At 35.7% G+C, this 15,282-nt stretch overlaps 1 protein-coding gene across 1 annotated transcript; it reads left to right on the top strand.

The window, feature by feature from the left end:
* Positions 1–8,118: 8,118 nt before the first annotated feature.
* Positions 8,119–9,156, top strand: LOC114632387 (taste receptor type 2 member 103-like). Its single transcript, XM_028780908.1, is given in 1 exon segment — positions 8,119–9,156. A coding segment is annotated over 1 exon segment (1,038 nt).
* The last annotated feature ends 6,126 nt before the right edge of the window (positions 9,157–15,282 follow it).

Consider the following 15,282-nt stretch of genomic DNA (forward strand, 5'->3'; position numbering starts at 1 on the left):
AATTAGACTGAGTTTTCATAAGGCAAGGTTATACAAAACAATGGAAAAGAAGAAACTTTTATTTGCATTTGAGCAAATGAGAATTTAGCTTTAAATTTAATTTCAGCAACTGAAGGTTGTAGCTTATAGTAAGATTATGTGTTAGTGTTACTTATAGTATATAAATAAAGCTGATATTGAGTTAATGTTTAATTCATATTGTCTTGGTTAATGTTGCTTTCCTCCATAACATTGCCAACAAAGTGCAAAATAATCAAGAACCTCACTGCCCATACAGAAATCATCTACTGGTAACATTTTTGCTAAGAGATTATAAATCTTGAATTTTATCTTGACTCACCTTATAATCAAACATTCTATTTTCCATCTAAATTGCAGACTTTAGTTTAGGAAATTTTTCCAGTGTCTCCATGTAATCTGTAATCTGTCTTACCTTTTCAGAAATTGTGTACCATGTGACAATGATTTTTTTTATTCTCTTCTCATATATTATTACTTCCTTACCCAATTTCCCCTACTCTACTTACTCCAGTATTCTCCCTCAACCTCCTGTTTCCACCAGATTCACACTAACTCTAGTTTCCTTCAGAAAAGACCAGCTCTCCCAGGAATGTCAACCCAATGTAACATAACAACTTATAATAAGACTAGGCATATAACATCACATTAAGGCTGGACAAGGCAACCCAGTGGGAAGAAAACTGTCTCACAAGCAGGCACAAGAGTCAGATAGTTTTTCTCCCATGATTCTTATTGTCTTTACTGTCTCCTGTTTTGCCTTGCTTTTGAGAATGTTAATATGCTGGTATTTAACTATATTTCATCCAGGTTAATATAATGATGAGTGAAAAGAAATGTTCTTACTGCCTATGTAGAAAATAATTTTACAAAACCTGGTATGATATTAACCTTATTGATAGTCAAATTCTTTATTCTCATGCTTTTTCACCTAAAGAGGTAATATAAATGACTTCCTTGTTGATAAGAATGGGGAATTTATATTTTTCTTCATTGTTTTGTTATTGTTGTGTGTGGTATATATGTTTGAGTACATGCCTGTGCTTGCATCAGTTGCAGACATTGGGTGTCTTCTTATATGGATTTTCACACTATTTTGGTAGAGTTTGTTTCCTGAAACTCAAATGCATGGACTTCCTAAGATGGCAGGCTGAAAAGTTCAGGAGTTGATTGTCTCTGCAAAAGCAGAGATGTACTGGTGTACTATTTTACTTGCCATTAACATAGGTATGGAAGATACAAACTAAATCCCTTATTCTTGAAGAGCAAGCATTTGGGCATTGGTCCATCTTCCAATTCTAACTTTGGTCCTTTCTAATATTTTCATGCTAAACATGTATAAACCAATAAAGGTGACTTAATATGGGAGAACTATGACATGGAAGAGCTAAATGAAGGGCACTATAAACCTGCCAAATATAACGTCCTTGTTTCCTGCTCTACTTTTCACTGTTAACTTTTTCCAAGTATAAATAGCTACTAAGGTGAGACACCCCAGCAAATGTCTCCTGCTGTCAGCACTATGGTTCACAGAAGTCCTTGTAAATTGTAATCTCTCTCCTCTAGCTGTTTGTCAGATGGTCAATAGTGAAATCATTTCAGGTCAGAACTGTGATTTTCCCAAATGATATGGTCTACTACTGTTATCAGAATATTGTTACTTTCCATTTTAAGCTGTTTATTGTTAAATTTTAGAAAAGAAGCTGAGACATCTATGATTGTTTTCTCAATGTTTGGCAAGACTCTCATTGGAAATGGAAAGTTTCAAGAGAGCTCATAGACCAATATCAAGATCATCACGACATGGCATGCTCCCTCCATGCTGTCCCAGATACCAAATCTGATCCAGGCTGGAGAGATGGCTCAGCATTTAAGGAGTTAAGGCTTCTTTTCAAGAGGACTCGTATGAATTACTAGCACCTAGATCGTGGCTTACAACCATCTCTAACTCCAGTTTGAGGGCATCTGAAGCCTTTTCATAACCTATGTGCATATTGTTAGGATGTAGTGCATGAGTGTCTATGTAGGCAAAAACACTGCATTCCACAAATATAACAGAAAAAGAAAGATTGGAATGTCTGAGAACTTCTCCTGCTCATAAAAAGTTCAGCAAAGTGACTGGATATAAAATTAACAGAAATAAATCAGTAGCCTTCCATTATACAACTGATAAATGGAAAATGAGAAAGAGGATAATATTTGAAATCCAAATCAATAAAATATTGAATAAAAAAGAAAAAAGAAAACAGGGAAACAATACCCTTCAGAACAATTACAAACAATATAAATAACTTGGGGTAAGTGTAAACAAACAAGTGGAAGATCTGTATGACAATAACTTCAAGTCTCTCAAGAAAGAAATTGAAGAAGATCTCAGAAAATGGAGAGATCTCCCTTACACATGAATTGGCAGAATTATTATAGTAAGAATGGCTATCCTACCAAAAGTCGTCTACAGATTCAATGCAATCCTTATCAAAATACCAATACAATTCTTCCAAGACATGAAAAGAGCAATTCTCAAATTCATCTGGAAAAAAATGACCCAGAATAGCAAAAACAATTCTTAAAACTAAAAAAAAAAATTCTGGGGGAATCAACATCTCTGACCTTAAGCTATACTATAGAGCAATAGTGATAAAAACTGTATGGTACTGATATAGAGACAGACACATTGATCAATGGAATTGAAGATCTAGAAATGAAACCACACAGTCCTGGTCACTTGATCTTTGACAATGAAGCCAAATATGTGCAATGGAAAAAGAAGACATCTTCAATAAATGATGCTGCTCTAACTGGCAGTCTGTATGTAGAAAAATGGAAATAGATCCATGTTTGTCACCTTGCACAAAGCTCAAGTCCAAGTGGATCAAAGACCTCAACATAAAATGAGATACACTGAATCTAATAGAAGAGAAAAGTGGGAAAGACCCTTGAACTCATTGGTGCAGGAGGAAATTTCCTAAACAGAACTCCAATGGCTTACTCTCTAAGATCAAGTATTGATAAATGGTACCTCATGAAACTGGACATAGTCAATAAGACAAATCAGCCACCTATAGATTGGTAAAAAAAAAAAAAAACCTTCATTAACCTTACATCTAACAGAGGGCTAATATCTAAAATATATAAAGAACTCAAGAAGCTAACAACCAGGAAACCAACAAACCCAATCAAAAAATGAGATATAGAACGAAACAGAGAATTCACAACAGAGGACTCTTGAATGACTGAGAAGCACTTAAAGAAATGTTCAAAGCCCCTAGTCATCAGAAAAATGCAAGTCAAAATGACCCTGAGATTCCACCTTACACCAATCAGAATGGCTAAGATCAAATACTTAGATGACAGCACATGTTGGTGAGGATATGGAGAAAGAAAAACACTTCTCCATTGCTGGTGAGAATGCAAACTGATACAACCACTCTGGAAATCAAACTGGAGGTTCCTCAGTATATTGGAAATAGATCTACCTAAAGACCCAGATATATTACTTTTGGGTATATATCCAAAACATCCTTCACTGTACCACAGGGACATATGTTCCACTATCTTCATAGCAGCCTTATTTGTGATAGCCAGAAGCTGGAAATAACCCAGATGTCCCATAGCAGAAGAATGGAAACAGAAAATATGCTTCGTTTACACAATGGAATTCTACTCTACTCTTAAGAATGAGGACATCCTGAATTTTGCAGGCAAATGAATGGAACTAGAAAGTATCATCCCGAGTTAGATAATTCAGATCCAAAAGGACATGCATGGAATGTAATCACTAATAAATGGATATTAGACAAAAGAGTACAGAATACCCAAGATACAATCCACAGAACTCAAGATGGCTAACAAGCAGAAGTGCCCAAGTGAGGATGTCTCAATTCCACTTGGGAGGGAGAAGAAAGCAATCACAGGATGTAGGGGCCAGGAGGGAGGAACTTGTGTGGGAAAGAGAAAGTATCAGGTATTGGGGCGGGGGGATAGAACTGAAACCCTGAGGTCCAGGAGAAAGAATGGAAATGGGCAACCTTGGAGGTAGGAGGTTAGTGGGCCCTCTAGAATGTACCAGAGACCTGGGAGGTGAGAGACTCTCAAGTCTCAAACAGAGCAGCCTTAGATGAAATGCTCTACAGTGAGCAGAGGGAACTTGTAGAGCCTACCTCCAGTAGAAAAGCATTAAGTGGAGTAATGGAGTTGCCATCTCACAATTAAAAACTCTGATCTAGAATTGTTCCAGCTTGAAAGAACTGCAGGGACAAAAAATGGAGAAGAACCTGAAGAAAGAGAGGTCCAATGACAGGCCCAAATTGGGATCTAGCTCAGGGGGAGGTCTCAAGGACTGACACAATTACTGATGCTATGGCGTGCTCACAAACAGGAGACTATCATGACTGACCTCTGAAAGATCCAACAAGCCTGAAAGAATCAGATGCACATAATTATACCCAAACATTGGACAGAAACTGATCACACCTATTGTTGAATTAGGGAAAAGCTGGAAGACGCGGAGGAGGAAGGCAACGCTAAAGGGAGACTAGCAGTCTCAACTAGCCTGGATCTCTGGGATCTCTCAGATACTGAGCCACCAACTAGACAGCATACACCAGCTGATATGGGGCCCACTACACATATACAGCAGAGAATTTCCAGGTCTGAACTCAGTCAAAGAAGTTGCACCTAATCTTTGAAAGACTTGGAGCTCCAGGGAGTGTGCAGTTCTGATGGGATGGGGACATCCTCATGGAAATGGGGGAAGGAGGTGTGGAATGTGGTACAGTCAGAGGATGGACCAAGAGGGGAATAAAGTTGATACTGTAAAAAAAGGTTAAATAATAAATTAAAAAACAAAGAATATTAAGTCACTCTTGTTCAGCCTTTAATATCTTACGTTACCTACCATTTTCTCGCCAAAAATATTTGAATGTGAGTGATTTCTAAATCTTAAATTTTGCACAAATTTATTAACTAAAAGTGTTAAATTGTCAATTGTTGGTCTGTGTACTAGACACTGTGGGCAGAAATCTCTGGGCCAGTGGGAGCTTTCAAACTAAGGATAGAGGGCAAGAACTGGGAGAGGGAAGTGCAATTCCTCTGGTGCTTTGGGAGAGCACTCTCTCCAGAAAGAGTTACAGTCCCTGGACAACAGATGCTCTCAGGAGATGAAGTAATTCACACACATCTTTTTTCCTTCTGACATCTATTATGAAAAGAGCTTCATATCTCTTATCCTCTACTGTTTCCTGAGATGATTTTTGAAAATGTCTTACATGGAATTTATTGATAAGTTTGAATCTGTGTTCATTGAAGAAATTCGTCTTCAGTGTTCTTTTTTGTTGTATGAATTCATGATTATGGTATTATACAAATCCTGGCTGAAAGGATTTTTTAGTGTTCTCTTTCTTCCTTTCTTTTCTGAAGTGTTAAGACAAAGCGTTAATATTTTTGCATAACTCTGCAGTGATTTGATCTGATAAATGAACTACTTGTGAAAGAGTTGTTATAATTCAATCTTCAGACTTACTTTTGTCATCAGTGTAGTTAAATAGGTTTTAACACCTTAATATTCTTTTGGTTAGTTATATACTTTTATGATTGGATCCATTCCTCTGATATTTTCTAACTTGTGGAATGTAAACTTTTAAAGTGTTTCATAATGACCATATGGATTCTACTGAAAACTGTTGTAACCTTCCCCCTTTTTACTCTAGTTTTATTGATTTGAATTTTATTTTATTTTGCATTCATTTCTGCTACTTTGGAAACTTTCTCCTTAGTAATCAATGATAATTAATATATTGAATTAGCATGATATTTTACAAAATATTAAGACAAGTATAGTACATAGAAAAATTGGTCAGATAGAACATGAATTTAGCATATGTGAGACTCTGGTTTTGATCTCCTTGATAAATAGATTCAATACACACACACACACGAAAGCCTATGAATAGAACATAACCCTTACCAAACCAAAACCAAAAGCAATACAATGTAATATTGTTTTACTTAGAAACGGGATAGACTGTGTTGATATTTTGATATTGAGCATCCACTAGCAGAGAGTCATCAGCTCAGTAGCCACATGATGCTTGACCCATTTCTAATAGTATCAGAAAGTGCTGATGTATGTCCTCTCTTTAGGAGACTGCTTTCTGGTAATGAAACAGCTCTTTAGGAACAATGAGCAAATACTTCATGATTCTTGATTCACCATATCCAATATATTCTTAATTTTCATCAAGAATAATACTTGGTCTAACTTTCACATCTGGTTCTTTCACCTGGCTCAGTCTTAACTCTGGAGTTAGTTAGGCTTTTGGATTTCTTTCCAGGGTAATCTCAAGGATTAATTTTCTACCCCTACTCTCCTTTTTTAATAGACTGATTTTTATCAGTCTATGGATGAAGATTTCCTTGAACTTACTATAGCAACTGCCCATCTCATTACTTCTTCTCTTTTAAGACTTTAAAATATCTTTGACTACATGTTCAAATATATGGATATGACTCCATTTACTGCTTACTCTCTCCATTTGCTTGACTCTGACCTTGGCAAACTGATCAGTGAGTTTCTGTTGTTTCTCGTCTGTATTCGTTCTGAGGGACTCACAGAAAGAAGGACAGGAGACTCATCTCTAGGACACTGGCTTCTCCTGTTTCACACCTTTGTCCACTGAGGACAACACTTAATTTCTTGATGTTTCTTCTTTTCCCTAAAAAGTACGTGTCAGGGAGAATACAAGCTCAATTTTACAAATTGTAGAAAGTTATGTTGCTCTTGCTGAACACTATATAGCATTTTATTTCTGAGAATATATTTATGTATCAGTTCCATAGATGAACAAGGCAAGCTGTCCAAATTTATTTATCTTTCACCTATCTATATAATATTATCTATCTATGTATCTATTTATCTATCATCTACCTTTCAGTCAATATGTCCATTAATCATTGTTCTACTTAATTTCTATCTATACCTATCACTAGCTATCAAATATCTATCATATGTATATATACATGTGTTATATATTCATATGTATATATTCATGCATATTACAATAACTAATGAAAAAAGGAGGTCATGAATTTGAAACATAGCAGGAATGGATATACAGGAGGATTTGGACTGAGGAAATGGAAGAGGGATGACATAATTACATTATGACATCAAAAATAATACAAAAAGTTTAAGATAATAATAAAAAGTAAAAAGAATGAAGTCTCAGTAATTTACTTACTTAATCTTTTAAAATAAATTGTAGTGGTTGTGATCCAGAACATAATGTAGCTTTATCTTTTGACAATATAGACTTTGAAAATACAAAGTTAATGGGTTATTGTTATAAACAAAATGACATAAACACTGAGACGCAGTTTTAGAACTTTTTTGTTACATTCTTTTAAATTGCTTGTATTTGGTAGACGCAGCAGATACCATATCAGTAATAAAATAAGAATCAGCAAATCACATTAATTTTCATGTATATGTCACTTTACAAAGACATTCATAGAGTCATGATCATCATTATTCTGTTAGATTCTTTTAGATAAAATATGTGGGAATTGTTCTGCTCTTAGTACATTTCCTAGGATCTACTGTTCAGGTAGAGTCTCGAGTGTGTCCTATGTATAATGGAAGTTACAGGGATAAGTGTGGGGCTCAGGGAAACACCTGTATTTTGTGAATCCAGATTTTTGATTCTTCACCATGAGATAGAATTATATGATATTAGTAATCCTGAAAAAAAGGTATCTAGATTAAAACATATAGTTTGAACAAAACAAACAAAATAACAATATAAGTATAAATTTATTTTAATAGCAGCATGTGAAAATTTAATTTTTATTTCTGCAGCAACTACAGATGGCTCCAGTCTGCTGTACAAAGGGCATGAAGCATCTGGATGAAGTTCAGCTGGGCTGTCTTTGAAAACAAATGGTTTGTGTGTGTTTGGAGAACATAAACCATTTCATTAGTGAAATTTGGCTTTTGGTTGACATTATCTATGAGAGTTCAGAAAGTGATTATGCTAAGAATCAGACACAAGATTTTAGAAGATTGTATTGACACATCTTTGGTAGTTCAGAAGTTAGATCATTATGGTGGTGACAATGAGGGATATTATAGAGGTAATGTTTTTAACTATTGTAAGTCTGGAGCTTATCATAGGAATTTTGGGCAATGTATTCATAGCTCTGGTGAACATCAAAGACTGGGTTAAAAGAGGAAAGATCTCTGCAGTGGATAAGATCTACATAGCTCTGGCCATCTCAAGGACTGCTTTTATATTGTCATTAATCTCAGGGTTCTTGGTATTAATATTGGACCCAGTTGCATTGAGATTGAGAATGATGATAAGACTCCTTACTGTTTCTTGGACGGTGACCAATCATTTCAGTGTCTGGTTTGCAACATGCCTAAGCATCTTTTATTTTCTCAAGATAGCCAATTTCTCAAACTCCATTTTTCTTGCTTTTAAATGGAAAGTTAAAAAGGTGGTTTCAGGGACATTGGTGGTGTCTCTGATAATCTTGTTTATAAACATTATAGTCATAAACATATTCAATGAGAGACTTCAAGTAAACATACTCCAGAACTGTAGTACAGAAAACACTTTAAAAACTTATGGGCTCTTTTTATTCATTAGCAGTGTGTTTACACTCATCCCATTCACTATGTCCCTGACAATGTTTCTTCTGCTTATCTTCTCCCTGTGGAGACATCTGAAGAACATGCTTCACAATGCCACAGGCTCCAGAGATGTCAGCACGGTGGCCCACATAAAAGGCTTGCAAACTGTGGTCACCTTCCTGTTACTATACACTGTTTTTGTTTTGTCACTTCTTTCACAGTCATTGAATATTAGCCTTCAACACACAAATCTTCTTTCTCATTTTTTACGGAGTATAGGAGGAGCTTTTCCCTCAGGCCACTCTTGTGTCCTGATTCTGGGAAACAGTAAGCTGAGGCAGGCCTCTCTTTCTGTGATATCGTGGCTAAGATGTAAGTATAAACATACAGAAAATTGAGGCCCCTGGAACATATCAAGGATACTCTTACACATTCTAGAAAAAAAGTCAGTTAATAAGAACTGGAGTTTAAGAAGGAATCAAAATTATGAATCTCACAGGCCATGAGCCTTCAGGCGAAGGATTCATTGGAGAGATAAAGAGAGAACACTGCTGTCTGTGACGCTGCAGGCAGCACTGTAGGGAATGTCAGAGGAAGCAAAACATTTTTTTTTTAAGGTCTGTAGTAGGGAATGTGGAAGGTGTTGTGTCATGAGGAATGGACTTAAGGCTAGATGATATCATCTAACTCGAGATGAGAATGGAGTTGTTCTGGTAGTCTGACTATAGTGGGTGTTTCAATGGGTACATGGGCAGTCCTCGATAAGAGGCCTCTGTAAATACAATGGGACTAGTACATGTATAACAGAGCAGTGGTTAGTTGTTCTCTATTTATGTCTCTTTTTCAAACCTTGCTATCTGGAAAGGCCACGGGAGGTGAGAATAACTGTGAGAAATAAAAGAGGGAGATGGATGGAAAAGGAGTCAAGTCCATGGGGAAACGAAACCTGAAAGGAAAGAAGACTGAAGGGGTGTGGGATGATTTAATAATAATGAATGTTTATATGTGTAAATTTATATATTATAAGTATTTTTCAGTCCTATGTAACTTTATGAAATTTAGACAATTCTATTTGGATTAATTACTCTCCAAACACAGTCTAGTTTTGTAAAAAAAAATGAGAAATTATGTATATTGCCAGAGAAAGAAGTGCATAAGGATGATTTCCATGTAAGAATGATATCAATATATGTTTTGTATCAATCATTATACTTTTAATAATTGAAAAATGATTAATGATCCATATATGAGACAAGTTTACAATACAAATGAGCCAAGAAAATACAAAATCATTTCTTTCTATTAAGAATGATTTATAACATAGAAAAATATCAAGAAATTGAGTATAAGATATAGGTTTAGCCTATACTTTATTGGGCATACAGATATAATTATCCGATTTTTCAGCTAAAGGTCAATTTAGAAAATTAAAAATAAAATCTGTGTCAAATACCAAATATCTTTACCTACTGAATAATCTTCTTCCTCCTTAGGTAGTCTGGGGGATGGAACTAATGCCACAGTGTTGTCTTCTTTCCTCCAGAGTTCAGTATGAAAGATATCCACAAGATACTGATAATAAATGTTTTTTTATAAAAGCATTTTCAGTTTATTCCAGATTCATACTTACATTTAATTTAGAAAACAAGAATTATTTAAATGTAGTATCACTGGGACTTATACTCTGTTTTTCTTCATACTTTTATTTTTATGATCCATTTTATTTTATTTTTATTTTCAAAAATAACAAATAATTCCTATGGCTGTATCTTAATTGAATACCTCAGTGATGAATTTTTGGTTTTGTTTTATTTTATATCAGTGGTTCTCAACCTTTGTAATGTTGCTACACTTTAGTAGAGTTCTAGATACTCCTATGTGGGCATACAGATAGGGAAGCAGTTTCTCAGTTCTTAAGACCATCAGAATTATGTGCTGTGCAGTAGTTTTATGAGATCCCTTCGGAGATTACTAGTCACAGGTTAAGAACCACTGCCTTATGTGATCAAAAACCAATTTATCACAGGAATAGAGATTTAAAGTAATTTAGATTGGTTTACATGTAATCTACACATGAATTTGTGTATATATAGTCTTAGTATTGACTGTATGGATAAATCAGTAGTAAATAAAATGAACAAATGTATTTAAAAGGATAAACAGTTTAAATTGATTTGTAAAAGGAAGTTTGAGATCTGACCACAGCTATGCAGTCATATCTCCTGTGTTCAGCACTGTTAGACCTGAAATATGTCTCAGTCCTCTCAATTAAATGTAAGCTTCTTTCTGCATTGTTCTTTTCACAAATAAATCCCCATAGGAATGTAGTGCCTGTGGAGGTCAGAAATGATCGTTAGATCCCTTGGATCTGCAATTAGCGATCATGTGAACTGCCATATGGGTATTGAAAATGAAAACTAGGTCCTCCAAAAGATCAATTTATAGTTTTAATTACTGATCCCCTGAATTTTCTGTTCTAACATGGTCCACATATTTCTTTCTTAATCAAAGTAAATGCTTATTTCATTTTTAAATTTATTTTTCAGAGATAATTTGTGAATAACCAATGATTTCAAATAAAATGTGCACTGTTAATTAATCAAAGCAGGCTGTCATTGTGCTTACATGGCCAGAAACCACGGAAATTCAAAAAAATCATCAGATCCTACAATAGTAGCTTATACTTAACAACTGGAAAATTTAGATGGAATGGCTGATTTTCTAGACAGATCCCACATACTAAAGGAAAATCAAGAGCAGCTAAACTATATAAACAGGCCAACATCCCCTAAAAAAATAGAAGAAGTCATGAAAAACCTCCTAACCAATAAAAGCCAAGGCCCAGATAGCTTTAGTGCAGAATTCTACCATACCTTCAAAGAGCTAATAAAGACTCCTCAAACTATTTCATAAAATAGAAACAGAAGGAACACTACATAATTCATTCAATGAAGGTTCAAATACTCTAATATCTAAACCACACAAAGACCTAACAAAAAAAAGAGGACTTCAGATCAATTTTGCTTATGTATATTGATGAAAAATACTCAATAAAATTCTCTCAAATCAAATCCAAGGACACATCAGAATAATCATTTACCATGATCAAGTAGACTTCATCCCGGGGATTCAGGAATAGTTCAATCCATGGAAATCTATCAACATAATCCACTATAAAAACACATTGAAAGACGAAAACCACATGATTATCTCATTAGTTGCTGAAAAAGCCTTTGTCAATATACAACACCCCTTCATTTTAAAAGCCTTGGAAAGGACAAGAATTCAAAGCCCATATCTAAGCCTGCTAAAAACAACATACAGCAATCTCATAACCAACATCTACTAAATGGAGAGAAACCTGAAGCAATCCCACTAAAATAAGTGAGAAGACAAGGCTGCCCACTCCATCCCTATTATTCAATATAGTACTCGAAGCTCTAGCCAGAACAATTAAACAACAAAAGGATGTCAGAGGGATAGAAATTGGAATAAAAGAAGTCAAGATATCACCATTTGTGGGAAGTATGATAGTATACATAAGCAACCCAAAAATTCTACCAGAGAATATCTACAGCTGATAAACAACTCAGCAAAATGGCTGGATATAAAATTAACTCAAATGAATCAGTAGCCTTCCTCTACTAAAAGGATAAATGGGCTGTGAATGAAATTTGGGAAATATGATCCTTCACAATAGTCACAAATAATATAAAATATCTTGGTGTGACTTTAACCAAGCAAGTGAAAGGCTCATATGAAAAGAACTTCAAGTCTCTGAAGAAAGAAGTTGAAAAAGACCTCACAAGATAAAAAGATCTCCAGTGCTCATGGATCAGCAGGATTAACATAATAAAAATGGCCATTCTACCCAAAGCCATCTACAGATTTGATGCACTTACCATCAAAATTCCAACTCATTTCTTCACAAAGATAGAAAGAACAATCCTCAAATTCATCTGAAATAACAAAAAATACAGGATAGAGAAAAACTATTCTCAACAATAATAGAACTTCTTGGGGAATCACCATCCCTGAACTCAATCAAGCTCTACTACAGAACAGTAATAATAAAAACCACATGATATTGGTAGAGAGACAGACAAGTAGATCAGTGGAATAGAAATGAAGACCCAGAAATAAACCTATACATCTTTGGTCACTTGATCTTTGACAAAGAAGCCAAAACCATCCATTGAAAAGAAGACAGCATATTCAACAAATGAAGCTCTTTCAACTGGTAGTAAGCATGTAGAAGAATGCAAATTGATTCATTCTTATTCCCTGTACAAACCTCAAGTCCAAGTGGATCAAGAATCTCCATATAAAAGCAGATATGCAGAATGTGATAGAAGAGAAAATTAGGAAGAGCCTCAAACATACTGGCACTGGAGAAATTTCCTGAACAGAACACCAATGGCTCATGCTTTAAGATAAACAACTGATAAATTGGACTTCATAAAAATGAAAGGGTTCTATGAGGCAAAGGACACTGTCAATAGGACAAAATGTCAACCCACAGATTGGGAAAAAAAATCTTTACCAACCATGCATCTGATAGAGGTCTAATAGCCAATACATACAAAGAATTCAAGAAGTTGGACTCCAGAGAGCCAAAGAACCCTATTTTAAAAAGGGGGGAGAGGCTATAGAGCTAAACAAAGGATTCTCAACCAAGGACTCTCAAATGGATGAAAGCACCTAATGGAATGTTCAGCACCCTTAGTCATTGGGGAAATGCAAATTAAAACAATCCTGAGATTCCTCCACCTTACAATAATCAGAATGGCTAAGATAAAAAAAAAAACAGGTGACAGCAGATGCTGAGGAAGATGTGGAGAAAGAGGAACACTCCTCCATTTCCAGTGAGATTGCAAGCTGGTAAAACCACTTTAAACAATCTGGTGGTTCCTAAGAAATCTGGAAATAGCTCTATCTGTAACCAGCTATACCACTACTTGGCATATAGTCAAATTATGTTCTAATCTATAAACAGGACATGTGTTCCACTATGTTCATAGCAGCCTTATTTATAACAGCCAGAAGCTGGAAACAACCCAGATGTCCCTCAACAGAAGAATCAATACAGAAAATGTGGCACATTTACATGAGACTAATATTCAGCTATTAAAAATAATGACTTCATAAAATTCTTAAACAAATAGATGGAACTAGAAAATGTCCTCCTGGGTGAGGTAACTCAGACACAAATTGACACACATGGTATGTATTCACTAATAAATGGTTATTAGCACAAAATCTCAGAATATACATGATACAATTTACAGTCCGTATGAAGCCTAAAAAGAAGACAGAATAAAGTGTGGATGCTTTAATCCCACTTAATAGGAGGGACAAAATAATCATGGGAGGTGAATGGAGGGAGCCCCTGGAGGAAGTGAGGAAGGAGAGGAGGGAAGAAAGGGGGCAGGATCAGGTATGTGAAGAAACAGGAGACCAATCCAGAGGGTGAGAAAAATAAATAGAAATATGTAGCAGTTGGTGTGGGGAGGCAGAAACTGGGAGTAGCCATTAGAAAGTCCCAGATGCCAGGGAAGTGAGAGGTTCCCAGGACACAATTAGGTTGACATTGGCTGAAATACTCAACAACGGGGAGATAGAACCTCTAGAGACTACTTCCAATAGATAAGCATGACCCCCATTTGAGAGATGGGGCCAACCAGCCCATCTCAATGTTTTAAATCCATAATTGTTCCCATCCAAAGGGAACTCAGGAACAAAAATGTAGCAGAGACTGAAGGAAAGGCAAACTAGAGACCACACTACCTAGCGATACATTCCATCTGCAGACTCTAAACCCTGACATTATTTCTGATACCAAGAACCTCTTGCTGACAGGAGCTTGGTATAGCTGTCCCCTGAGAGGCTCAGCCAGCACATGACCAATATAGATGCAGATACTCACAGATGAGCCAGAGGACTCTAATGGGAGACTTTGGGGAAGCACTGAAAGAGCTTAAGGGGATTGCAACCCCATAGGAAGAACAACAATATCAACTAACCTGACCACCAAGAGCTTACAGGGAATAAACCAAAACCCAAAATGTATACATTGAGGGACCCATAACTCCAGGTATATATGTAACAGAGGACGGCCTTATCGGACATCAGTGGGAGGTGAGATCCTTTGTCCTGTGGATGCTTGATGCCCCAGCTTATGGGATGCTAGAGTGGCGAGACAGTAGTGGGTGTGTGTGTAGGGGAGCACCATCATAGGCAAATGGTAGAGGGAATAGAATTAGGGGTTTGCAGAGGGGAAGGAGGAAGGGGGACAATATTTGAAATGTAAATACATAGAATAGCCAATAAAATTAAAAAAATAAACAAACAAACAACCCCCCCAAAAAAAGCACAATTTTAGACCAGTATATATCATATATAATATAATATATAGTACATTTGCATTTTTATTTATTTTATTTCATATGTTATATCTCATATACAGCTGACACATGGAAAATAAATAAATGAGAAATAGTTGAAAATTGTGGAAAAAGACATAAGAGCAAAAGCTGAGCTTGGTTATAGGCCTGTAGTCCCTGCTACTCTGGAGGCCGAGACTGGAAGAAAAGGAATGGATTTCAGCATAAAATTTCCCCAAACATTAATTT

This window comes from Grammomys surdaster, unplaced genomic scaffold, assembly GCF_004785775.1.
Source record: "Grammomys surdaster isolate TR1022 unplaced genomic scaffold, NIH_TR_1.0 373, whole genome shotgun sequence".
Taxonomy (NCBI): Eukaryota; Metazoa; Chordata; class Mammalia; order Rodentia; family Muridae; genus Grammomys; species Grammomys surdaster.